Source organism: Notothenia rossii (genome assembly GCF_949606895.1).
Source record: "Notothenia rossii genome assembly, chromosome: 5".
In the NCBI taxonomy this organism is placed as follows: domain Eukaryota; kingdom Metazoa; phylum Chordata; class Actinopteri; order Perciformes; family Nototheniidae; genus Notothenia; species Notothenia rossii.
Window position 1 is genome coordinate 65,740,103 of NC_136903.1, and position 26,303 is coordinate 65,766,405.

General features: G+C 43.8%; 2 protein-coding genes across 10 annotated transcripts in view; one reads left to right on the forward strand and one right to left on the reverse strand.

Moving 5' to 3' along the window:
- Positions 1-20,218, forward strand: part of phc2b (polyhomeotic homolog 2b) — a 54,504-nt gene extending 34,286 nt beyond the window's left edge. For 3 of the 6 annotated variants that reach the window (XM_079680638.1, XM_079680635.1, XM_079680637.1), the window contains 6 exons: positions 141-358; positions 1,546-1,675; positions 2,494-2,599; positions 2,678-2,792; positions 3,665-3,977; positions 6,389-8,958. In XM_079680638.1, coding sequence (XP_079536764.1) covers positions 141-358; positions 1,546-1,675; positions 2,494-2,599; positions 2,678-2,792; positions 3,665-3,977; positions 6,389-6,543 — 1,037 coding nt within the window. In that variant the 3' untranslated portion in view covers positions 6,544-8,958. The other 3 variants (XR_013808099.1, XM_079680636.1, XM_079680639.1) reach the window with 3 other exon arrangements.
- The window catches only part of anks1ab (ankyrin repeat and sterile alpha motif domain containing 1Ab), a 41,779-nt gene continuing 34,228 nt past the window's right edge, over positions 18,753-26,303 (reverse strand). Inside the window, exons 13-16 of one of the 4 annotated variants that reach the window (XM_079680642.1) lie at positions 25,666-25,842; positions 23,499-23,597; positions 22,187-22,722; positions 18,753-21,215 (exon numbers count right to left, since the gene is read on the reverse strand). In XM_079680642.1, coding sequence (XP_079536768.1) covers positions 22,603-22,722; positions 23,499-23,597; positions 25,666-25,842 — 396 coding nt within the window. In that variant the 3' untranslated portion in view covers positions 18,753-21,215; positions 22,187-22,602. The remainder of the gene's footprint in view (positions 21,216-22,186; positions 22,723-23,498; positions 23,598-25,665; positions 25,843-26,303) is intronic. The other 3 variants (XM_079680643.1, XM_079680644.1, XM_079680645.1) reach the window with 3 other exon arrangements.

A 26,303-nucleotide genomic window follows, 5' to 3' on the forward strand; every position in this document is an offset into this window, starting at 1 on the left:
AAACTGGGGGGATGTTTGTATGTTTGCTGGACCGAAATGCTTAATCAACCCTTCTTTTCGCTCTAATTTCATTCATAGAACCCACCAGTGACCAGCACTCATACATTAACTGGACGGTGTTGAATTTGTTTCTTTATCAGCAGGCGGAGGCTCAACCAAGAGGCTGAGTGCTGCTCCACCTGGGACACCACCTCCAGCCATGACCTCAGGAAATGAGAGCGAAGCACCCACCGTGACCGGCAGCACGCCGCAGAACGGAGAGAACAAACCGCCACAGGCCATCGTCAAGCCACAGGTTCTCACACATGTCATCGAAGGCTTTGTCATCCAGGAGGGGGCCGAGCCGTTCCCCGTGTGTGTAAGTGGCCCGATCGCAGAGTTACTAGCAGCGAGACATGATAACAACACACTCTCTGGTGTACTCGCCTGCAGGGAGCTGTCAGCAGGCAAACACAAAACCCTCTGTTACTACTACTACTACTGACAGCTCACAGCTTCTGTGGGAGTCAGTCATTAATTTGAGTGAGACTGAAGGAGTACAGATGGATGAATGTGTCTGTGTGTAATGAGATGCAGCTTCTCAATTATCTCGAGGCATATAAAAACCCTGCTTTAATTTGTGTCATCTCCCTTAACATTCAGGTGATTATATTGTTTATCTGTATACGGGTAAAGTGTGTATCCCCCTTTTTTATAATAATAAGCTAAACGTGAGAATTAACACCCTTTTGTTCAGGTGCAACAACAACACATAGGCTTGTTGTTATTTTTTGTCTTGGGGCTCACTGCCTCCTACTGGACATTTAGTATAAATGCTTGGTATATTTACGTGCATACAGGTCTAGGTCTAAACAAGCACAAAGAAGTCATACTGTTAGACAGCCTGAAATAAAGCTGTATCTACATTGCAAACACATTGATATGGTTCTTTTAAATTGGGCTAATTGCTAATCATTATGTAATATAAATGATTGTTAGAAGTTTTTTTTCTTCTATTTATTCATTAGGTGTTAATTCTATAAAATGTCAAAACTTGAGATATCCAATTATAAATTATATTAAACAGAGAGAAGCAGCACATGTTCACATTCAAGAAGTTGTAACCATTCATTATTAAACCCTTCATGCTTGATTTAATGATTTAATGACTATAATCACTAGTGCAAATCATTTCCCTGCTGATGACTCATTGTTTTTGGAACAATTGGACCCACATTTCCTACTTTGCTAACAATGTCTCCTGCAGCAGTTTGATTATCAAAGTGACCCCAAAAGTTATTAAGCTAGCTATTGTTCAGAAGTGTCGGTGTTTTCCCCATTTCCTCTGATATAGACAATGGTGTAACAAAGACTTGCATTACCTGGTTGTTAAATTAATTAAGCGGTAGTCAAATGCTGCGATCATCATTGATCTAATATTGCTGTTTTCAGAATTATGGCTTTGCAAATCAAGCCGTCCAGTTATATTGTTACAGCAGTAACAGCCTTTTTTCCTATTCCTGGAGCATGATATCAGATTTGTAAATATCCCTTTTCTGTCACCAGGTGGAGCGTCTGCCCATTCTCATCGACAGCCCGAAGAAGATGGATCATCAGCTCTCCTCGGACCCCGACAAGACCCCCGTCAGCAACACAGCAAACAGCGACTCAGAGACCGAGGACATGAACACATCAGGTAATACATATTATTGTATGAAAGAGTACAACAATTGATGTTTATCAGTTTGTGTAGCACAGTGCTCTCATTAAACTTAGGGATGCATTAATGAGACTCTAAAAGAAAGTGGGGAAAAGCATCTGCTGTTTAGAAGGTTTATGAAATTGTGACATTACAATGGGTTAACTTCACACCATTCAAATCTTCAGAACAGATACAGAAAAGACAAAAGGATGTAATTACCTGCTTCTGCATCTCTGCCCCAAGCCACTTAACCTGTGCATGCCTTTATTCGCCAGTCCCAAACCAACCTGTTAACTAATGTAGCTCTCCCGGAGTGTTTTTCACTCTAAATGCATCAAGTCTGTGATAAATTGAATGTAACCGAAGTCCTTTTTTCCTGGAACATTCTCATTTGTCAGGCAACAAAACTGCAAAATTCATGCGAGTCGATGACATAGTGCTGTGAACTGATTTACCTTCAGACTCCAGCCCTGTGTAATAAAACACACAGCCCTCATTTATTGAACAGTTTGGTGCAAATGCCATTCTTTGGATAAAAAAAGTTATACTGGCTCAACTTTTGCTGCAAAATCATGTTTTCTGGCAAGGTGCTCACGTTCATGCAGGTGCACATTCCTGGAAATAACTTGATAGCATGAGCATATTTCTAATGGCTGCCAGAGTTGTGCAATTCTGTACAGGGTTTAATACCTGATAAGACTTGAAACACATGTATCGGTCATTTAAACCAGACTAGACCATATCTGACACACGTTGTCTAATTTCACAAGAGAAACTAATAATGAGTGTCCATATTGTTTCCCTTCCTTCAGAAAAAGAACAAGAACCCAAGTTGACATGTGAATACTGCGGCTGGGTCGACTTTGCCTACACATTTAAAGGTTCTAAAAGATTCTGCTCCGTGGTTTGTGCAAAGAGGTGAGTCACTTTTTGATTCTTTATAATTTTTCATTTTGTGAAAAAGTAAACATGTTAATAATGGGCTTTTGCTGACAGGTACAACGTGGGCTGCACCAAACGGATAGGCCTTTTCCGTCCAGAGAGGAGTAAACCTACCAATCGCTGGCGTAGAAGATCTCAGGGCCGCAGCAGTATAGAGGCGAAGAAGCAGGTACACACACACACACACACACACACACACACACACACACACACACACACACACACACACACACACACACACACACACACACACACACACACACACACTCTCCAACTGCTGTAAAAACCCTCCTCAACACTTTACCTCTCAGTAGTTACTGCTCCCGCTGCACTCTTCACGCCTGAGGCTTCTTAATGAACTTTTAGCATCATTTGTGTCAGTGCCCGATTATCTTCCTCTGTCATTAAAGGGTCATTTACCTATTTTATGATTGTTGTTAACGTTTATTGGGGAACGGTAGGTGCGTAGAGCATCTGAATGGATTTTCTGCCTTCTACGTAAATGATATAGTCATCAAAAGCCACTTGATTTGTTGTCTTGTTTTTTGTTTTGCCACTCATCTGAGACTTTGACTTTGTACGTAGATATCCCAGGACCTTGAAATACTGAAACTTCTAATTACACAGCAAAGCTACTTTTACAATGCAGACAAGTAGTTTATATGACAGTGAATAATATATATTTTCTGGCTGGAGACCCCTCTTTCTAAAGTTGTATAGCCAAAATGTTTTCAGTTATGTAACACCTCAAGGGTTCAGTATTGAACCTCCAGTGGGGGGTGCTTTTGTTTCACATTTTGTTCAGGAAGAAGATTTTATAATTTAAAGGGTTTAGCAACTTTTGAGGCATTGGCATCCATCCAACAACCCTAAAATCCTTGCAGGTGTATTATACTCACTTAAATACAGTATCAATCTTACTTATAACAGCTTTAAACTTTGCCGAGTCCATCACAATGTCTTAAAAGCGTTTTACTGTTCCGCCATTTATTTCCCATATGCCGAGTGTTTTACGTCATGCTCCAACTTTGTCACTTTCAGAAGCTGTCCCCCTCCCCGCAGCAGACTCAGGGCGGCTCTGTCTCCTCCCCCCACCCCTCACAGCCCAGTCAGGAGGAGTCCAGCCCGTGTTCGGACATGTCCAGCTACGAGGAACCGCCCTCCCCGCTCTCTGCGGCCAGCTCGGGGCCCCTGCCCCCCGCCCCCGCTCAGGTCCCCGTACACCGGCACCCGAGCAGGGCCTTGGAACAGGAGGTCTGTGCTGCCAGAGACTCGCCTTCGCTCTGCTTCATTCCCAACGACCCCACGAAGTGGAACGTGGAACAAGTTTACGACTTCATCCGATCACTGCCAGGTGAGAGGAGTAACCACAGTGTTAGTTCATCGACACTTCTTAAGTGTTACATACTAGAGCTGCGACAATATGAACATCTAGCAGAGGTGGGATCAAGTCATTGTTTTGTTAGTCACAAGTAAGTCTCAAGTCTTTGCGCTCAAGTCCGAGTCAAGTCTCAAGTCAGGATGGGCAAGTTCAAGTCAAATCCTAAACTTTGAAAACCGAGTCTTAAACAAGCCATTATGTGCTTTTCACCAAATGTAATGACATCCATCAACAGAATAATACTTAATAATCAAACTGCTCTTTATTAGTCACATTAATAATTTAATAATCCATTTTATCTCTGCTCTCTACGTGTTTTTTTCTATTTTAAGAGGGATAAGTAAGGTAAGGCTACTGTGACGGTTTGATTCAGAAGGAGTTTAATTGACAAGATCCCTGATGTTAAGGTAACCAGAAAGTTTATTTCCACTGTGTACAACATGTTATAAGGGACCCATCTATTTTTATGCAAGGGATATATATGGGGAAAAGAACACCCAAATCTAGATCCCTCTGCAGGTGGTACTTTAAGTATATTTTGATGATAATACTTTTCTACTTTTACTTGAGTAACATTTTGAATGCAGGACTTTTTATTGTAAGAGTCTATTCCTACCAGAGGTGGGGGACTCGAGTCACATGACTTGACTCGAGTCGCATATTTTTGGACTTGAGACTTGCTTGACTAACATTGATAAAAGACTTGACTTGAGACATATGGCTCGAAAGGACTTTACTTTTTAAAATTAAATATTTATTTTTGTATTGTACGGCAATGAAAAAAAAAAAAGATACTGTATCTCGTTCGCACGAGAAAGTTACTGGAGAGCCAAGTAGGAAGTGGAGCACACAGGAGACAGCCGTTTCATTGCAGACTGTAATGTTTATGTTGGGAAATGGCAGTACATACATTATTTTAGATATATTTCAAACTCTGACTCTCATTCACTTCATGAAATCGCTACAGCACCAGGAGGCAGCGGGACGTGTAACTCCGCCTCTGAGAAGTGCAGCACCGGCGTGCAAAGAGCTGTGCCTTTTACAGAACGCCTTCACTGTGTTTACTTTCATTAGAACAGCTGAAGAGCGACCGCAGGCTGCTTCGTTTTAACCACACACCTCTACACACATCGAGCTGCCCAATTAATCCCCCTATTACTCCTTTTACCCGAGATGTCCGGTCACTAAGGTGTGTGTGTGTGTGTGTGTGTGTGTGTGTGTGTGTGTGTGTGTGTGTGTGTGTCGCATCATGCGCCCTGGTACATACACTATTCCGTTGTATTGGCTTTGATGCCATATTTCTTTGTGCACAGAAACAGTTAGGAAAACAATGAGACAGTGTCATATGGGAACACCTAGACCATGGAGAAATGCTGTGACCCTGCGGAAGGGGAGCCAGGGCAGGAGGCTTAACATGTTGATGTAAAATATGTGTGTTGTACTCACTTTAGAGCCCTTTTAGAACTTATAGGGTTATAATTTCAGCCCCCCACTCTCCATTGCTGTTTATGTTGAAAATAAAACTAAACTTTTCATAACCACAATATTTTAACTGATTTTAAATGCGGAAAATGGGGTTATTCATCAGAATTTCGTATTACTTGAGTCTTGACTTGTGACTTGCTTGACCTGAGCAATGACTTTACTTGCTTGACTCTCACCACAGTGACTTGGGACTTGCTTGAGACTTGTAGGTTAAGACTTGAGACTTGCTTATGACTTGCACATGTATGACTTACTCCCACCTCTGATTCCTACACTCTGGTACTTTTACTCAAGTACAAGATCTGAACTTCTCCCACCTCTGGCAATAAATCCTGAGTGGTTACCAACAAAAAAAACCTGCTCTGAAGGTTATTCTCATTTTACAAATCCTGCACTCAGGTTTGCTTTCTCCAATATCATTGAAATGCAGCCAGATGCTGCTTCTTTTTTCGGTTTTAGCTCATTTCTTGACTTTTTCCGAAGCTTTTGTATTTAAATCCGTCTCCCCGTCGCTCTGTGCATCACATATAGTACACTCATCTATTTTTAGTAAACATTATTTTCAGAGAAATACCAAACAATAATATTAAATAAGATAATAATAATAATAATAAGGTCCCCTGGCAAAAGATCATTTAAAAAATAAGTGAGTCTGTTCTTTCTTACATTATAATTGTTACTTCCCTAATGATAGCGAGCTATACAACGTTTTCGAAGTCACTTGTGTGAAGATATTATCCCTATAATTAAAATTAACCTCAATAAATTCACAACGAAGTATCTTCCATACTCAACACAACATGACAATACTATATCGTCCCATCCCCGATACATAGACATGCTTTTATTTTTGAAGTTTTAGTGTCACTAACATACTCTTCCCTCCGCTGTTCACGCAGGCTGTCAGGAGATCGCAGACGAGTTTCGATCTCAGGAGATTGACGGACAGGCCATGCTCCTGTTGAAGGAGGATCACCTCATGAGCGCCATGAACATTAAACTGGGACCTGCACTCAAGATCTTCGCACGCATCAACATGCTCAAAGACTCTTAGCACGTGCATTGACCTTAATGAATCTTTTTTTGTGTGTGTTTGTGTGAGAGAAGAGCGTAAAACAGGTAAATGATGTCCTCATAGCACTGACAACACGGACTGACTGATTCAATATGACCTCATCACTACTGAAGCCCCTCAAGCACTAAAAGCCTGCGTTTACATGCATTCAGTAACAGGGCATACAATCTGGAGCCACAGTGAGATCTGTGCTTTATGACAAATGTTGATTCTCACATTGAATGAGTGTATCTGGATATCTGATCTTGATAAGGAACAAAGCATGCAAAGGTGTAGGAGTACAAGCATGCAGAACATATCGCATGCAGGCTGCCATATGATCCACCAGACCTGGGCGGTATACTGCGAAGCGAGTTCAACAGAGCCATATTGTGTCATTTCATGACTATTATATTTGATTTACCACTCAATGAAATCTGTGCCTCTTGTGTGCCACAACTGCAGCTCTTAAACTTTGAAGCAAAAAGCATGAGAATAAATTCTGCTCACTGTTTGACTTTAAAGACCTGCTATTTACAGGAACTAGTTAAGAGAACAGTGGTTTTGGCTTATTTTAATCTGAACATAACCTTGAAAGGAGCAGGTTATGTCTGCAGCATAAGTTACCATGGCAATCTAGCCAGGTTAAAAGAGACACCTTCGTAGTACAGTAAACTCTGGCTTTAGGCTCAACATACCTCGCTAACCCTCTAACTTGGCTTCGTAGTATAACCCTCTGATCTGGGTGTGGCCCTGCGTACATGGTGTTCAGATCTCAGCCAGGAGAAATGCTTAATGTTTGAGCATTTAAAGCTTTTATAATGCAATTGGCGTGTAGGACAACATGCATGAAAGGACACTGCAGATTCGAGTTGCAGTTTAGACCTCCAACCCCAGTGCGCCCCAGTTGAAGTGCATCATTGAATGCAAAACAACACGCAGCAAGTTGATCAAATCTCCCAACCAAGCTGCCAATCAGAAAGTTAAGACATGCCATTTTGTCTTACCGTGACAACATGTTTGTGATTAATACAGGGTGTGGATTTAGAGGTAGTCTATTACGGCCCCTACACACGGCGGCGTGCGTTGCCGCTTCAACGCTTCTGCATTCACTTTGAATGGGGTGACGTCACGATTCGCCGATCTGCATTGTGGGAGCAAAGCGTAGCTTCTCTTGCGGTGCTCGCTGCAAAGGTAGAGCAATGTTCTACTTTTGCCGCCTCGACGGAGGCGTCAGCCAATCAAATCATATGCCAGTGCAAGCTCTAGCCAATCAAACCGCGTGCTTGTGTGTATGGGGCGGGAGATTCATGTGATTGGTTGTTGGTCGAGTTTCAGCCCCCCCCCCCGCCGGCAAGCGACAACGCACGCCGCCGTGTGTAGGAGCCGTTACATGTCATCATCCAGATAACACACCTAGATACAGACTCTTTAGATTATAGCAGATGTAAACAGTCATGGATTTGGCCAGAGAAAGAAAAAGTTGAATGCAAGAGAACTCTTTTGAGAAAAAGGAGCCTGGCAAAGTGCACTACCTGCTCAGTGGGGTCTATTGGGGTCATACTGCAGCACAGTCGTTGCTGAGTTAGGGCATTAATACAAACAGGAGTGAATTCCGAATTAATTAATATTATATTATTAGAGATGTTTTTGTACAGTTTGGTTAGTGTATGAATGGAAGAGAACCATTTCTCTTTGTATGTGTGGCAGGGAACAGAAGATTGCATTCATTAAAATGTTCTCATTTTTATTCAGCAGATGCTCCTTTTCCTTTTTTCACAATAAGAACCTCACTGCTCCGGAATACAAAGCTTGAATGCAGAGAAACCGTTTACGCAGTGTCTTTTGTGACATCGATTTCCCTTTCATGAGCAACTGGCCAGTTTTCCCCCTGTAGTTTTAAACTGCTTACAAATAATTCTTCGCCGCTTTTCAAGATGATTTACTAAAATAAGACATTGATTTCTTTTCTCAGTTTCATAGGAGGACACTAAGTTATCTGAGGAACAATTGTGGGGTGCTGCTCTCTTCACAAAGCCCAACTTTTGGCACTTATTTTCCTTTTTGTCTGCTTTAATGTTTGAGACACTCCACCTGAAGTGAGGGCAGTGATTGTGCAGAAAAGCAAACGCATGTATTTGTATATAGAAGCTTGAACTAAGTATAAAACTGTCATTTTTTAAGTTATCCTTGTTATTTTAAAACAAATGTAATTATGTTCAATATTTTTGAAATATGCAAATGTATAAATATCATGGCCTGGGAGTTGTTTTTTTCCCAATATGTTCAAATCTATTTGTGTTTTGTGGCTGTGAAGGAAGGTCAACTTTTATAGGTGAGGCTTTGTCAAATGCTTGTATTTATCAAAACAGTTTGTTACGCAACATTTTGCAATTATAAATAATTTGCAATACACATCTGTCTCTGGACTTTTTTGGTGTCTTTGTAAACAATTGTATTTTAAATCTCTGCCTCAGCGCATTCTCAAAAGTTTTACAAGTTCTTACCTTATTTGGAGCCTATTATTTGTGGTAAATATTGACAAAAAAACATAAGAAACATAACACGGAATATGTTTTACAAGTATTTTAAAATTATTTTTAAGAGGCAAGGTTTGGATAAGGAAAGTAAAAATCAAAAAGATATGCACACTATACATACATAGAACCTAGAAGTGTAAACATTGAACACACTTTAGTTGCAGATGTAATAAATATCTCAGTGCAGTTCTCGAAGTAGCAGGGTGACATTATTCTCTTTCTAGACAATGTTCTATTTATACAAACACACCGACCGTTTTCTGCTTTTTTATTTCTATAAAAAACGAGGAACAGGTACGTGAATTGGTGAGGTGACACCAGGGTGACACGCTGCTGCAGAAACATGCGGTGTATATAGACCAAGCGGCAAACTCTGGAAGAGCCGGGACGCCAATACGGAAGTGGCACACACTGCAGTTCTATTAGCCGATATAGGGACTGACTGCAGAAAGGAGCAATTTCCATAGACCCCCATGTTAAAATGCCCAACTTTACAGCAGAAAACATGTTTCTACCCATGGATGCAATAAATATTATTATGAATATAGTTAGATTCCACCTTCATGATTATGGATCTGTGAGTGAATTGTTTTCTAACACGACCCTTTTATTTATATTAGGTCTTAAAGTTTTTGCATAAATTAGGGCGTGGTCACATTGAGTGACGGCTCTGTGAAGTGACTGCTGCTGCTAGCTTCTTGTCTCTCTGCTAGCTGCTCCGTGAAGATACAGGCACTCTGCCTGTTCAGCTCATCCAGGGAGCACAACTTGCCCCCGGCCGTGTTTGTTTTTTCTTCATGCTTATATATCGGACTATTGTGACTCGCTCTGCGGTTGAAACAGACGGTGCATGAATGCGGTTTTGCGGTAAGTGAAATTCGAGAATGTGTGGAGTGTAACTGCGAGGAGCAACGGAGGGCCGGTACCATCGGCTGTGAAGAGCTGCAGGGAGGAGAAGCCTGCATGGGTTACCGAGATGACGGAAATGATAAGGGCTGTTTCTTTGCAGCCAAAACGCGGAACAAGTACCAGGGTCTGCTGGGGGTGTGGTCAGCCGGGACATTTGGCCAGAGACTGCCCCAAGGCACGCCGGACCCAGGGAAACGACGGGGGGTCCGCATAAAGGGGAAGATGCGGAGCCAAGCCCAAAAACTCCTCAAACAAATCACAGACATCAGAGGAAGGGGCCCGGGGAGCCAGACGCTACGCCTTCCTGAAGAAGATGACGGCACAGGCTTGGAGCCTGTCGTCGCGGTGGGCCGTGCTGGGGTTGGGGATTCCTGTTATGTCCCTGTCGCTGTGGAAGGGATGCCTTGCACTGCACTGGTGGACACAGGCTCTACAGTAACCACCGACAGTGGTGCGTCTCCGCACAGTCACAGGAGAGCTGGCACCCATGAAAGGAAGAGGCATGCTGACTGTGTCGGTGGGGGGAGTTGAAGTGCAGCACCCCATGTGGATAGCGGAGGTACAGGACCCGTGTATTTTGGGTCTGGACTTTTTGAGGGCGGCTGGCTGTTGTCTGGATTTTCTAGCAGGCACAGTGAGTTTCCATGGGGGGCCGGTGATCACTATGACCCGTATCCACGTCCCTGCTGAACCTGCGGGGAGACCCCCTACACACACTGTGAGTACTCTAGGAACGGAGGAAAATCCTACCTCCTTTCCCGTATCCACGGTGGCGCCCACTCTGGACAGTTCCGCACCGGTCACCCCCGGACGGGGCCACCCGATCGCAGCCCCCCCTCAGTTACCCCAGACTGGGGTGGAAGAGGCTCCGTCTGCAGTATTGGAGGTGTGGAGGAAGAACTGTGGTGGCCTAAATCCAGAGCAGCAAGAGCAATTGTGGCAGCTAATGCTAGAGTTCCAGGGCAGTTTTGCCATGAAGGAGGAGGAGGTGGGCCGAACGCATCTGGTAGAACACAAGATTGATACGGGGGACGCGCGTCCCATCAAGTGTCGCCCGCGGCGTCTTCCCCTAGCTCGTCAGCAGGCTTGCGACGAGGCAGTGCAAAGCATGCTGCGGGCAGACATCATCGAGCCCTCCGACAGCCGTTCTAGCAGGGCGTTCTGGTAGTCATGGTCCCGAAGAAGACAGGTGGCTGGCGGCTGTGCCCAGACTACAGACCGGTGAACGGGATCACTAAGAAGGATTCATACCCCCTTCCCCGCATCGATGAGTCCCTGGACCTGGTCGCAGGGTCGTCTTGGTTCTCTTCCTTGGACCTCCGCAGTGGGTATTACCAAGTTTCTCTTGCCCCAGAGGCTAGACCAAAAACAGCTTTCTGTACCGGCCGGGGACTATGGCAGTTCAAGCTCCTCAGTTTTGGGCTTTGTAATGCCCCGGACACTTTTGAGCGGTTGATGGACAGGGTGCTGTAGGAGATTCCCCGCCAGCAGTGCTTGGTTTACCTGGACGACATCCTGGTGCATGGCAGCTCGTTCGAGGCGGCCCTAGGACCGCTACGAGTGGTGCTGGAAAGGATCAGAGCCACTGGTTTGAAGCTACATCCAGATAAGTGTCATTTCATGCAGAGAGAGGTCACTTTACTGGGCCACAAAGTGGGGGGTGAGGGCATCGGCACCCTGCAAGAGAAAATGCAGGCGGTCGCGGGCTGGCCAAATCCTCGCAACCAGAAACAGCTGAAGAGCTTCCTGGGCCTGGCTTCTTACCACAGGAAGTTTGTACAGGGTTTTGTTTGCACGGCTGCACCCCTATTCCAGCTGCTGCAGAAGGACAGGGATTTTCTGTGGTCGGAGCAATGTCAAGCAGGGTTTGACAGCCTTCGGCGTGCCTTGTGTGAGTCCCCGGTTCTCGCCCCATCCATCCCCAGTCTGCCGTTCACCCTGGACACAGACGCTAGCGGTGTGGGTGTAGGTGGAGTGCTCTCCCAGACTACATCAGAGGGGGAGCGGGTGGTGGCATATTTCAGCCGGGCGTTCAACAAAGCAGAGCGCCGATACTGTGTCACTCGCAGGGAACTTTTGGCAGTGGTGCTGTCCATCAGGCACTTTAAATACTACCTGTGTGGCCAGGCGTTCACGGTGAGGACAGATCACTCTGCATTACAGTGGCTCATGACGTTCAAAGAGCCCGAAGGGCAGGTCGCCAGGTGGATAGAAGAGCTCCAAGCCTTCGACTTCAGGGTGCTGCTGGCGGATGCCACTACTGCGAGAGGAGAGAGACTCGTGAAAAGGAGTTGCTGGAGGAGGACGTCGTCTGTGCGGCAGCGAGGCAAGTGGAAGAGGTTGTCTGCCGGGAGCTCCGGTCAGTGGACGGGGCTGAGTGGAAGCAACAGCAGGAGCTGGACGCTGTTCTACAGCCTGTACTGCAGTGGATCAAGTCGCAGCAGCGGCCACAGTGGGAGGAAGTGGCCGTGCTCTCTAAAGCGACTAAGGGGCTGTGGTCGCAGTTTGAGGCTCTACGCCTGTGTCAGGGCGTGCTACAGCGGGCGTGGAAGAAGCCAGCAACAGGGGAGAAGAGGTGGCAAGTGGTGGTTCCGAGGGGTCTGCAAGACGCCGTACTCAAGGCCAAGCATGGAACGGCAGGTTCTGGGCACTTTGGCGTCACTAAGACGCTCCGGCGCCATCGTCAGGGCTGTTACTGGGGGCAGTGCCGGAGAGATGTTGAAGACTTCTGTCACCGCTGTGACCCGTGTATGGCTCGGAAGGGTCCCCCTGGTCGTTTTCCCATGCTCCACTACAACAGTTTCCCTTGGGGGCTCCGATGGAGAGAGTAGCGGTTGATGTGGTGGGTCCTCTGCCTTTGTCGAACAGGGTTAACCGCTACGTGCTCACGGCCATAGACTATTTCACAAAATGGCCAGAGGCGTATGCCCTCCCTGATCAGGAAGCAGAGAATGTCACAGATGCCTTGGTGGCCGGCATTTTCAGCCTTTTTGGAGTACTGGAGACCCTGCACAGTGACCAGGGGAGAAATTTCGAGTCCCGGGTGTTTGCCTCCATGTGCACACAATTGGGAATGCACAAAACACACACCTCCCCCTTGCGACCTCAGAGGGACGGACTAGTCGAGAGATTCCATCGCACTATGGGACAACAGCTGGCCATCCTCACGTCTCAGCACCAGCGCGAGTGGAACAAGCATCTGCCCCTGGTGCTCATGGCATGTCGCTCTGCAGTCCAGGAGTCCTCGGCCTGTTCTCCTGCCCTCCTCATGTTGGGGAGAGAGCTGCGAATCCCTGCTGTTTTGGCGTTTGGTCAGCCACCAGATTCTCTGGACACGCCTCCAGGGCCTGAGTACGCCCGGAGACTTAAGGACCGCCTTGATTCCGCTCACGCCTTTGCCCGCGATCAGCAGAAATGTGCTGGGGTGAGACAGAAGACGAACTATGACACCCGGACAAGGGGGCAGCATTTCCGGGCTGGGGAGCTGGTGTGGGTCCAGCCCCCAACGCAAGAAAGACCGGTGCCCAAAACTAGACAGCCAGTGGGTTGGTCCGTGCAGAGTACTGGAGAGGGTGGGGGAAGTGGTTTACAGGGTGCAGCTGCCATCAAGGGGGAGAAAAGTGGTTCTCCACAGAGACAGGTTGGCTCCGTACCGAGGAGTCGCTTCCCCACAGGCCCCAGGAACACCGGGGTCCACAGCCGGCCCTGCAACATCCTCACTCAGGTCCCCCGGCGAGCGGAGCAGCAGTGCCTCCTCAGGGACTGAGTGTCCCCCCATTTTCTTTCCCCTTTCCCCGCCTGGGCCGGAACCGGCCACCCAAGTCGCCCTGCCGAGAAGGCAGTCACGACCCCCGGGTCGTTTCAGAGACTTTGTATGTTGGTAGAGTTTTTTTAGTGAGACCCCTTGTTTACGGTAGAGGGTAAGAATGCGCGCTGGTCTCACTGGAAGGGATGGTAGTCCACCCAGACCTTCCTAGTTAAAGTTCAGTGTGTAGTTGTAGTGTTGTGCTGGGTTTTGTTTGTTCCTCGTGGGCGAGGAACTTTGTAGTGGGGGGGTAGTGTAGCGACCCTGATAGGATGCTGAGGGTGTCACTCAGGCATCCCCCGTCTCCCTGCCAATCACAGAGCTGCACAGTGAGGCTGGTCTAGGTGCGGGCCTGTGGTTGGGGGAGCAGACGAGGGAGGGCGGGAAGTTGTGACGTAATCTGGGTTATAAATAGGAGTGTGTGAGAGAGTGTGCGAGGTTGAACCCACAAGCTATCCCTGTACCTGTGATCATCTAGAAAATAAGAGTTATTAAAGCCTAATAACTGGAAGCCTGTTTCCGACTCCATCTGTGAACGTTACAGTATGTTTATTGAGTTACTGGGTTATTATGATTATTCAAAATTGTACTAAAGTACAGCACTTGAGTAAATGTACTAAGTTACTACCCACCACTGCTAAATAGTACCTACCCAAACAATATGTCTATCACTGAAACACCATGTGAGTCCTCTTGTGATTTAGTGCCGTTGCAGCAGATCTGAATCATGTGTGAACATGGCCTTCCAATCGTCACAATGTATTTGACTGTTTCCCTGCAGATGCTCTGGACGACACCACCGCTTGGCTTCAGGCATCCGAAGAGGCTCAGTGTGACTGGGCTGACAGCCGCCCGCCCCCCCCTACTATCTGATGCGTTTGGATCCTTTGATATCAAACGTAATGCAAATAAACACAGCAGAAAATAAATGTATACAACAATGTTACCTTAGAAAAGAAGAAATGTAGTAACAGTAATACTTTACAAGTTTAAGCTTAATACATTCATTAAAAGCATAGACTGTATTTTTGTTTAATACATTTTAATAAAACCTTCTGCATTAAAAAAAATTCTTTATTTAAAATAAAGAAGAATTAAAGTAGTTTATATGTATAGCCTAAATATAAACCATAAACACAATTAATTCAGTATATCTAACTTTAATATACTGTATATTGATCTTTAGTTCAAAATGTTGTGTAAAAAATATAAGTTAATTAATGTATATACCCTTAATAGTTCCAAAGAGGGGAGTTGTTTGCAGTGTAGGGAACAGTGCCTTGCTCAGGGTCACCTTGGTAGCACTTAGGGTAACTGGTGACCTTCCGGATCCCAAGCCACCACCGCCAATCCTGCTAGTAATCCCTGTTTTGGAAAAATGTGACAGTGATCTTTTTAGTGATTCAGTGATTTTTTAATGTCCTTGTAATCACAAGTTACCTTGTATATTATATATTCCCCCTCCTCCTCCTCGTGTTGCAGCATGTGACACATTTGAGCGCATCCTGCTGTTCTGACACAGCCCTTTCAGATCAACTGAAGCACTCCTTCATCAGCATCATGTTTCAAATGTGTTCTTTTCTCCATGTTACTTAACACTATCCATTATTTAAAGGTGGATATTTTCAGTCTACAATAAAGTCTTCCTATAATTGAACTGAATTTTGAGGTGGTCACGTTTGCCTTCGTATTGCTCCCACATGGAGTGAACTAGTGCAGCCTAATGTTTCAAACACTATTGCTATCAACTAGCAATTTCTTCTATCTACTATAAAATGTTTTTTCAATTTTTTAAAACATTTATCACTAATACGGTTCACCCCCGAATAAAATATATATATTTTTCCTCTTATCTCTTGTGCTTATGATTTTATAAATCTATATTTTTTTGATGGTTTGCTGAGTTTAGGAGGTAACGACTGTACAGATATGCGCCTTCTGTTAAATATAATGGAACAAGATATTTAGGACTTTGGGGTGTAAGACTTCGTTTAGCTATTTGAGTGTTTTATCTATTATTTTTAAGTTTTATCCAATGGATTTGTAATCTTTTCTTATTTTATAAATTTGTTTTTTCTTTCAATTTTCAATTTACACGTGCCCCCTTCCAAATGCAACAGTACCACATCTTGGCAACCTTCTTGTAGAATATCCAGTGAAACATTTGCCATGGGATTCGCAATGATGTCATCAAGATGTGTTAGTTTCTTTGTATAGGCTCATATTTAAACTCTTCCCCCCCCCCCCCCACACACAGACAGTGCTGATGGACCGCCTTGTCCTCGATGCCCCGGCCCAGCGGCTGCAGCCGTCGGCCCTGGAGGCGTCGGTGCTGACCTTGACAAGCCCAGGGGTTTGTGGGTAAACTCAGGCAGTCCGTCAGGGCGCTGAGGGCAGTCACAGCAGGTAAGAGGAGGGTTTGGTTATGCATGTACTGGCTGTCACGGGGAACAGGTATCGTATCAGAAGGAAACCAATGGAGGTGACAGGAGGAAAGTAGCTTGTCAGAACAGATTCAGCTAACCTCATTCTTTCTGTTCAAGAGAAGCCTCGTCATGATTAGTGGATAAATGTGGAACAGCAACGTGTCAAATTGGTGGTGCTGCAGCTGGAGCAGGATCTGCTGAGAGGACACATCTTTGAGCCACCCTGTCCACACTCTCACAGGTCAGGCTGAGCACAACAGCGGGACACATGGAAAATTATAATAATTCACATTTAAGTTTTCAAGTACTTAGATAGTTGGATATTGGTTATATTAATTATAATTTAGGGCAGGGTTTCTTGTATCTATTAGTTTGGGGATGCATCAATATTACACAACAAGAGCAACATGCCTTGCAAGACATTTTTCAGAAAATTCTTTCATCAATCGATGGATGCTAACTTTTTTACAAAAAAAACATTAAATGATTTAGTTTGCGCTTAAATGTGACACAAGAAAGCAGCAAGAGGAGCTGAAAGCAGAGTATAATTACTCAAATATTTGGAGAAATGTTCACAGAATAGTGCGGGATGTTGATGTTAGTATATTTTAATCCGTAGGAAAGAACATGCGTTATAATGTCCTTTAGTCTGGGTTATCACATGTCCACATGTGTTTTTAGGACTGTGTGCTGCTGCAGAGAGACAACCTTCCTTCCTGCTCTCTCCCCCTCCCTCGGTCAAACAGGAGAGAGGGTTCAAGGCTTCCTCGGGGCGTTGCTGCAGGGCGGTCCCGGCAAAGCGAGTCCAGAGCAGCCAACCCCCCCCGGGCTGGGGAGCGCAGAGCTCAGAGAGCGGGGGGCGGCCTGTGGGCGAATCGTCCACTTCAACAGAATTCAGTCCCTTCTACGCTCCCATCCTCATGAAACTGCTGTTCCCCCCCGGGAGAGGCCAAGACCAGGGGGGCTCACGCGGGGCTGAGGGCGACCCAGACACCATTCCCCCCCCCCGGTGAATGTTTTGTTACCGAGTGTTAATACTGTCAACAAGTGTTCAAAGCAAAGACATATACAGTCTGCAGCAGAAAAACAAAATATATATTATGATATATATCAAAACAATTTATAAATCAAAGCATGATCTTAACTATTATTGCATTGATGCATCTCAAACACACATTTCAACGCACAAAACATTAAGAAAACAGTTTAATGAAACATAATGAGTAACAGTTTTTAACCTGGACAAGAGTAGCAAGTAGTTTCAGTGCGTTACTGAAAAGAGTCATAACACGAGAGTGCTTCGGAAATGTTTTGGAAAAGGTCAACTAACTGAAAACCATATCTGTTGGTTTACTTCATCCCTCAGGAAAGGCATCAAGTACCAAAGATGATGCTTAGAGTTTGTAAATACTTTTAACATGTAGGGTTCTCTTCTTACCTTAATGAAGACAGATTTTTATCACGGTGAGTACTTTTTCCTGAATTCATCTTTTTTGCACCTTTAGTCACTAACCAAAAACTATACTCAGTGTTTTCCCCTTCAGTAGGTGCTATGGAAGGTGGTGTACTAAACAGGCTCCTATTTGTACAAATATTTTCCATTCTTCGGCAGCCACGATTCAATCCACCAAACAAATGAAAAATATAATTAATAAAGGGTTTAAGGAATTACCGTTTTTCCCTCAATTCATGATTTAAAAAATATCCTGGGAAAACTATGACTGGATACACTTAAAACGACAAAAGCAGACACACTCAGAGCTTAAACAGCGCTACATGGCACTCTCTTGACCTCCTGGTCATTTTATGTTGAGCAGTTTTAGATGATGAAAATCAGTGTTTCTTCAACAATGCATCGTAAAAATGAAAATATAAAAAAAATATATATGAAAAAAATATATATGACTTTTAGCTGAGAAACACAATGTTATATACGCTGAACAAGCACACGTTGTGAGTACAGGAGACCCAATGAAATGGACTGTTACGTTGAATAAAATAAGGGATTTCTCAAGGTTTGGAAAAATAATTGGTGACATTTAAGATTGTGTTAGTTGACAACTCAACAACATATTCAACACATGTATAGTCATTTACAGTAAAAAGTTACTGTAGGTTTAAATGGGTAAGAGATTTGAGGATTCTGAAAATGTCATCAACACAGCAGAATATGTTTTTTAAAACATCATTCCACAAATCAAATGCTTAGCTCTGTGATTCAAACGTAATGTTATTGCTTTCAACTAACTTAATACAGTTGTGGGAAATCTGTTGACACAACATCTTTAATTAAAGTCAAGGTTTCAGTTTCTCAATGTGTAATCCAAACCATGGTAGGCACACATCTAATTGTTTGTTGACACTATACATTAAATGTTCTACTTCAGGGGAAACACTGAAAGTATAATTGTTGAATATTACCCAACATGTTTGTCACTTTACCTTTCAAACAGACAGTGTTATGTTTCCTTCTGTGATTGACTTTGAGCCATAATGCAAAACCAAAGCTGACAACAGACTTAATAGGGATTGTTTTGTCATTGTATTATTTAATTTTTCATTAATATAATATTGCTTTGAAATGTAAAACAGTATCACATTTTCATTGACAAACCATACTCTGTCCACAAACATGGGCAAATGTACAGTTTTTTTTCTTTTCTTTTTTCTCTACACATCGTTACATTTCTATTTTCTCCTTAATAACTCCCACAGTTTCTATCTCCAATAGACCTGAATCAATAGAAAAGCTCATGAATGGTCCACAGTGCTCTAAACATAACAGTACCTACATGACGAGATCAGAAAGTCACATGGAGGCCAGAAAATAGACTGACCCTTTCTGATTACTCGAGACAGGAGTGATACACGGGTCCCCTATAGCCGGTGGGGGTGTTACCTTTCGTCTGTGTGTTGGGGTTGATATGGGGCCGGTGGAGGAGCAGGGGATATACAGAGTGAGATCTAAATGTCAGAGTAGCTGTTTGGCCCTGCACGTTGCATTAGGCTTACCTCGCATTTCCTCTCTACCTCTTTTCCCTCCGCTCTGCCCTCTAACAACAACACACACACTCACATCGGCTGCTCCCCTTCAACTCACAGCTTGGTATCCGGAAACTTGAACGACGGGGTGAGCTACACAAGGAAAACATTGATGTTAAAAAAGACTGGTACATGCACAGCCAAAATCATGCCACCAAAACTTGCTTTAAATAGCTGCTGCTCATTAAAGTGTAATGCCTTCTTTTTTTCATCCATACTAGAGCAGGTTGTCTTGGTGACACAGAAAATGGAAGAAATATACAAAGTGTTGGGAGGACAGTGGAAACATGGGGAGGGATGGGGATGAATCGCGCGGTGTTGGTGTCGAGAGGAGGGAACATAAAAAGCAAATGGCGAGATGAGCGAGGAGAGACGAGACACAGCTACAGTACAAACAGAGACTGCTTAGGCCAAGTGCATCAAGAACACAGAAACACTGCCAGCATGCATCGTCAGTGGAAGCTAACAGTCAGAACAGAGTGGCACCGCACACAGACCGTCTTAACAGTCAGTGGAGACGAGCTCAATGCCTCACACAGAAACAAGGACAGTGGACGGGATGTAAACAGCAGCAGTCCAAACTCCCATGAGGACAGACAGAAACCAGGCATACAGCAGGAAGTGCACACAGGGGAGGACCCACAGATACGCGTCAACTCCACAACGAGTATTTTGAGTCACAGTGCAGGAGGGAAATTCATTTTTTTCTAGACACAAAAAACTGTGTCATGTTCCCAGCATAAAAATCCATTTGCATTAACAGAGCAACATTTAGGATTTGGCTCTTTTTTTTATGGAGTGGAATTAAATCTTTTCACTGCCGTTTATCTTCAAGTGACATACTTTGCATGTACTGTAGCTAATTCTAAAATTGGTGTGAAACAGCACGGACAGCTACCCATGTAATCATGATAATAGGATGCTATGTTAGGAAATGTGTGCCAAATTGTGCTCCAGGCTCATTAAAATACAAATGGGAAAATGTGTTTGAGGACGTTGTTTTGGTCGCGATTACCAAAATTGCGAGATTTAATGTCAGTAATGTCAGTACACTTTCTTTGGTGGTGTGTTTCAATGATTGGATCCTTCGTGATCCCTTCCTTAAATCACGCTGTCCTTTCAATCGACCCCGGTCTATCAAAAAGTCACAAAATGCACTTTATATTCTATATGCACCAAAGAAAATATGTTATTAAAAGGGATAGTGCCACGATTCAACACAGTGATATTCTTTTTTTTAAATTGACAAAGAAGATACTGTGATTCCCATGAATGCTGAGAGACTGCAGGGCAGTCAAAGGCCAGAGCAACGACTCTCATATGGACAAAACTGTACCATCAACAACGTCGTTCGGACGGTCAGTCAACAAACACACCAGGAAATGAGAAGAGGCGTCTTCTTTTCAGTCTTTTAAAAGCAGGGGGAGGCGTGCAGTTGTTGGGTAGTGATGATATTCAGCAAGGTCGGGGGCTTTAGTTGACTATAGATAACCTAAATGACGTAAGGCTGTTGTCCTCGGTAAAGTGTAGGAAAGTTCCTGTGTGTGTGTGTGTGTGTGTGTGTGTGTGTGTGTGTGTGTGTGTGTGTGTGTGTGTGTGTGTGTGTGTGTGTGTGTGTGTGTGTGTGTGTGTGTGTGTGTGTGTGTGTGTGTGTGTGTGTGTGTGTGTGTGTGTGTGTGTGTGTGTGTGTGTGTGTGTGTGTGTGTGTGTACGAGGGTTCAGTTCTTGGTCCATTTGAGTCCGACATCATCCGTGATAGGTTCACAACCAATCCAATCCATCGTGGTGTTGTGAGTATTGTACAAATGCGTAGAAAAACAACAGGTTGTTTGCTTCATGTTGCTGTTTTGTCTTTTCATTGATTTAAATGTCCGTCTTTCATCCCATGCTTATCAAAGCAGCCTCCTCTTAGTGCCTCACAGTGGTAGATGCCTGGTGAGACAGGACAGGCTAAAGATGGAGAAAGGAACAAAATAAATATATATAACTGTCTGTGAGGCAAAACCACAAAAACAATTCAGAAATGTTGAAATTAAAGGTGATAAAAGAAACTTTCAAAAAAAGTTTTTACAGAATAAACGTTTGTTTTTTGCTATATCAAAATGACACGTTAGAGTTATTATATTGATACCACTAAAACGTATGTATGGTTAATATGAAGCAATGCTAGCAGCCAGCTAGCTTAGGTTAGCAGCAATCTAATTCGAGCTGGTTAGAAAATAAATCCACATGCCAGCATCTCTAAAGCTTCTAAAGTGAGTTAATTGTAAAACCCATTTGTTCTCAAAGACTGCCGTATTATACTTTATATAGTTTAGAGTCACTTATTCCTAACAATACAACTTGGAAGTCATTAAATCCGATGGAAAATTGGATTGTCAAGGTCAGGATTTTTAATAAATATACTTCCATATGAAATATTTGTTATACTTTATACTGTCCATAAGCATATCTTTGCTATTCAACTTGTTGTGAGTTTATGGATAACAAATAATTGATTATGGTCCTTGTAGAGTAGTTGACATATTTGAACATTTCTTACGTTTTGAACCTTGGATATTTGTTCAGCCTTTGGATAGAGCCACGTTAGCTTTGTTGGTCTTTATGATACACTAAGTTAGCTGGCTGTTGGCTGCAGCTTCATATTTACTGTACAGACCTGAGAGTGGTATCAATATTCCTATCTCTCTGCAAGAAAACTAAATGTTTCCTCTAACAGCTTAACACACTGGCTGTTTTGGTATAATACACGTTTTTAGCTTACCCAATATTATCAAGTTTACCATTTCTGTACATTTAACAAACCCAATGTTAATCTAGAATAAAAGCTAATCAAATCATATGCAAATGCTTTTTTTGCCTGCAGAGAATCAATAAAGAAAAATAATGGTGTGAAAGAAGAAGAACAATAAAGATGCAACCTCTGGGAGCTATCGGGGATTTGGAGGCAGATGCAAGTTGCCAGGAGGAGGAGGATGAGGAGGAGGAAGAGGCAGTTTGGTTGAGAGAGGAGGTCCACTGTAAAATGAGATCAGTCCAGGATCATCCGCTCCAGGGCTCCGCCATCGGCTGCAGCAGCTGGAGGGTGTACCGAGGGGGGGGGGCCGCAGGAGTGTTTTGTCATTGCAGGTAAAGAGAGGTCGGTGTGGGTCGCTGGGCGGGGCAGAGGGGGGTGCAGGAGTAGGCCGCCCTGAGGGATGCTATACCATCACAGTGAGAAGGCACGGGGCTCGCATGTATGAGTCTGTGTGTGTGTAAGAGTTAAATAAAGACCCAGATGCAGGGGGGGAGAGGAAAGTACGAGGGAGTGCAGAGGGGCGGCTGCAGGGGTCCGGCCTCAGAATATGGTGGTCTCGTACTTGGTGCTGACGGGGCGCCTGTGGGGGTCCCGCTGGTCCAAGAGCCAGGTGGTGCTGCCCATGGAGTGCATGTCTGCGTCCATCTCCAGGGGGTCCATCTGCCGGGGGGGAGGGAGGGAGGAGGGACGAGAGGAGGGCGTGAGACGAAGGCCACAGCGCCACACTGACAGACACAGAAGTCCTCGGCTCACACAGGTGCACATGGATTAGAGGTGGGGTCCGGTGATCGTGTTATAATCACAGACACTCAATCCACAACATGGAGGATGTCTGACAGGAAACACACTCTGTGAACCAAAGCTACCAGCCTCTGGGAGTTAAACATATAAACTGATTAGTAGTTCAAAAGCAACATGTGCTCTCCACCAGCGGGACAAACAAACAGAATGTAAGTGATCAAAACACACATAATTGACACTGATTAACTTGTTATGAATTAAAAATGGTTAAAAGTAATCTCAAGAAAGGTTTCTAAATGTTAAGATTCCCTATTAACGGAAAACCACATGTCTTAAAAAGACAGAACTATAAAAAGTGACAGAAAACTGCTAAAACCATCCACAAAGACAACTTCCACCATCTTGACCCTAATTGACACAATTGAGCAAACCGTGCTAATAAAGGCTAATATAGAGAAGGTAGATCACATCAAAAGACCCTCTCATTGCAACTACAACCCTAACATGTCAGATGAAGATGAGCGATGGGAAAGTAAAAGGATGAGGAGAACGTTAATGGAGGAAAGACTAAGAACCACAAAACAAGGAGACAAAGCCCGCTGCGGCACCACAACAGAAACCAAAGAGGGGGGGGGGGGTGTAAGCAGATGTGTGAGGTGATCACAGGTTGAATAGAGGAAAGGAAAGAGAAGGACCTGGACTCCGGGGCTAACAGAGTGCAACGGGAGGAAGGAGGGGCGGTGGGTAGTACACGTGTGACAGTGACAGCAGCGGCATTCGAGCGGAGGGGCACCCTGGGAGGCAGGAGGACCAAGAAGACAAGAACAAAGACATGTTAAAAAAAACGAGAGTAAAAAAGAACAGAGAAGACTTAGTGGTAGCAGTTTATCATTGTGCTAAGGCAAAAATATAGTATTTTACTTCTTGTGTCTTGGACTAGTATCCTAACATTTATTTTAGCTAATAATCTTCCACTGTAACGCAGGTCTATAAAGCTTTCTCCTGGACAATCAGAGTGTAGGACAGTTTTCAGTTCATAAACACAAACTATTACCAACAATATGTTATATATGTAATATTCTCAATTACCTTTGCTGTCCACGATAAATACAAGACAATATGACAGCACTGACATCAAACACTTACTGTGACCATATCAACAAGTATTATGATTGATGGCAAAAACAAGGCTAGAATGTAGATTTAAACAATCTAAAATGTACAGGATAGGATTACACTGCCAGCACACAATAAGCAGTCAGGATGACTTAGTGTATCTTACTCAAGCCTAAGTAGGAAAATTAAGACTTAAATAATTCATAACTCCATTTTGTCCATATCCTCATCTGCAGGATGTATTCTTCATCCCTGTCATGCAACGTTGCATGACAGGGATGAAGAATACATCCTGCAGATGCGCTGGTCATCTTACAATTTCTTTTTACCTTAATTAGTGACCCATTTTTGTCTCTTTCTTAAACAAATATATATAGTAGTCATATTAGCAATCTGACTTTACTAAATCAATCATTAGTGGTATAGGCACCTCCAAACATCAGAACAGAAATGTTTGTGGCCATCAAATTATGATCCATTTACGGTACTTCCTTTACAGTAAACTAATGGAGCTATCACTAGCTTAATTAGCTAACTAGCTATATTTTTACTGTGCAAATTAGTTTTTCCTAGGATGGCAAATACATTAACCCCATGCTCTGCCTCTGAGTGGCTTACCATGATATTCTTACCCTTAGCCTATACCTATATGACCCCTCATGCCACCACTAAACAATCCAAATAACAAAAGGCAACAACTTCAAAGCCAATCAGAGGCGGAGCAGGGTGGGCCATGCCTCCGACTACCAAGGAAAAATAAACTTGAAGGCAACGGATATCCGGGCCAAGATCATTCCTGATAAGCAACTTGAGATGCAAGAATGGACTCGAGAGATAAAGCCTATGACTGGATTGTTTCACAAGTAGCCAGTCAACACAGCAGTTTATTCTTTAGCCAATCAAATACATCTCTGTCAGAGGAATTTAAAGTGGTAAATATGTAACGGTTATCATTGCAAACAGCATACACGCTGTGCGAGAGAGGGGCTTATCTAACTGTCAATCTCTCATTGAGAAACATTTTAAATAAGTGTGTGGCTGTCACAGTCTGTTCAAACCAACGTTTGATTTGGAAGCCATTACAGAGCCATAAAAAAAAACTTAAAAACTAATTGAAGCAGATAGGCGTCTCCCCCATCTCAGTTAAAACTTAAACAACCAGCGAGACTCATTATGCAGATCTGTGATTACTCCATATATTATCCTTACAGGCAGGTAGTAAAACAAAGTGAATTGTGTCTATGTGGTCTAGCAGTGTGCGTGCTCCCGGCTGTGCAGCGAAGTCAAAGCATCGATGCACAGCTGAGGCTATAAGTGAACATTTACAAAAATCGCTTGATCAATAGTGAAGAAGCATAGGTCTAACCACCAGACTTCAGGAAGTCCCAGAGGAAATCATATACCCGCAGCAAATAAAAGTATTCATTCATCATGTTTCACATGTGCAAAAAAAAAGAAGAATCGTGCCTGTCCTGAATGACTAAGCGTTGAGGAGTGGGCGGGATGAAGTTGCCAGCAAAGTCATGACTCATCACAACACACAGCAAATATTCCTCTCTAGGTGGCCCGTTGGGGATTAAGTCACTGGGAAAAAGTCGGTCATGAGATCTGGGTACCTATTCTTAATTATGATTGTACAACTCCATGTTTCCCCCCACCCCCCAATTAACAACTAGAGCACACTCACACGCTCAGATAATAGGTGCACACCATGTTTTTCCTGAAGAGTTGTAGGGTGGTACTCACTGCTGATCTCCGCGTGCTGTTCCACGAATGAGACACAGGGCGGCTGGTTTTGGTCTCTATGACCTCCGAGGGCAGAGATGTAGGCGGGACGTAGTGTCTCGCCCTCGACTGCATTGCCATCTGATAGGCCACCTCAAATGCCTGCCCAAGGGTGAGGATGATCTCATATGTCTGTGTCTGTGTGGAGGAAAGAAATATTGTTGAAGAAGTGTGTTGAAATCAAATTCACCCCTGAATATAAAGTCAGGTCAATCATTTTTAATAAAAGTTAAACATCAACCTTTGAAGCTGGTGTTAAGTGACACAAAACAACGGGTTTTACAACACGTAAATGACACAATCACCACTACACAACAACAGGCAGCTCAATAGAGTATGCTTTTAAAGTCAATACTTCAATGGGCATGAAAACCTTTTATGCTTGGCTGAAATTGAATGTAATTATCTTTAATTATGTTTGACACTCATTGAAGCAGTGGAGAACTTTAAGAAGGCTAGGAAGAAAGGACAAGCAAAATCTTTCAGAATTGGGCTTTTCTAAATGTAATTCAGGGTTGTCCTTTTATGCGATTAAACTGATATTTGCACGTGTTGATCTTGACGTGGCATCTTGTTATTTAATTTAACGACCTTAATTA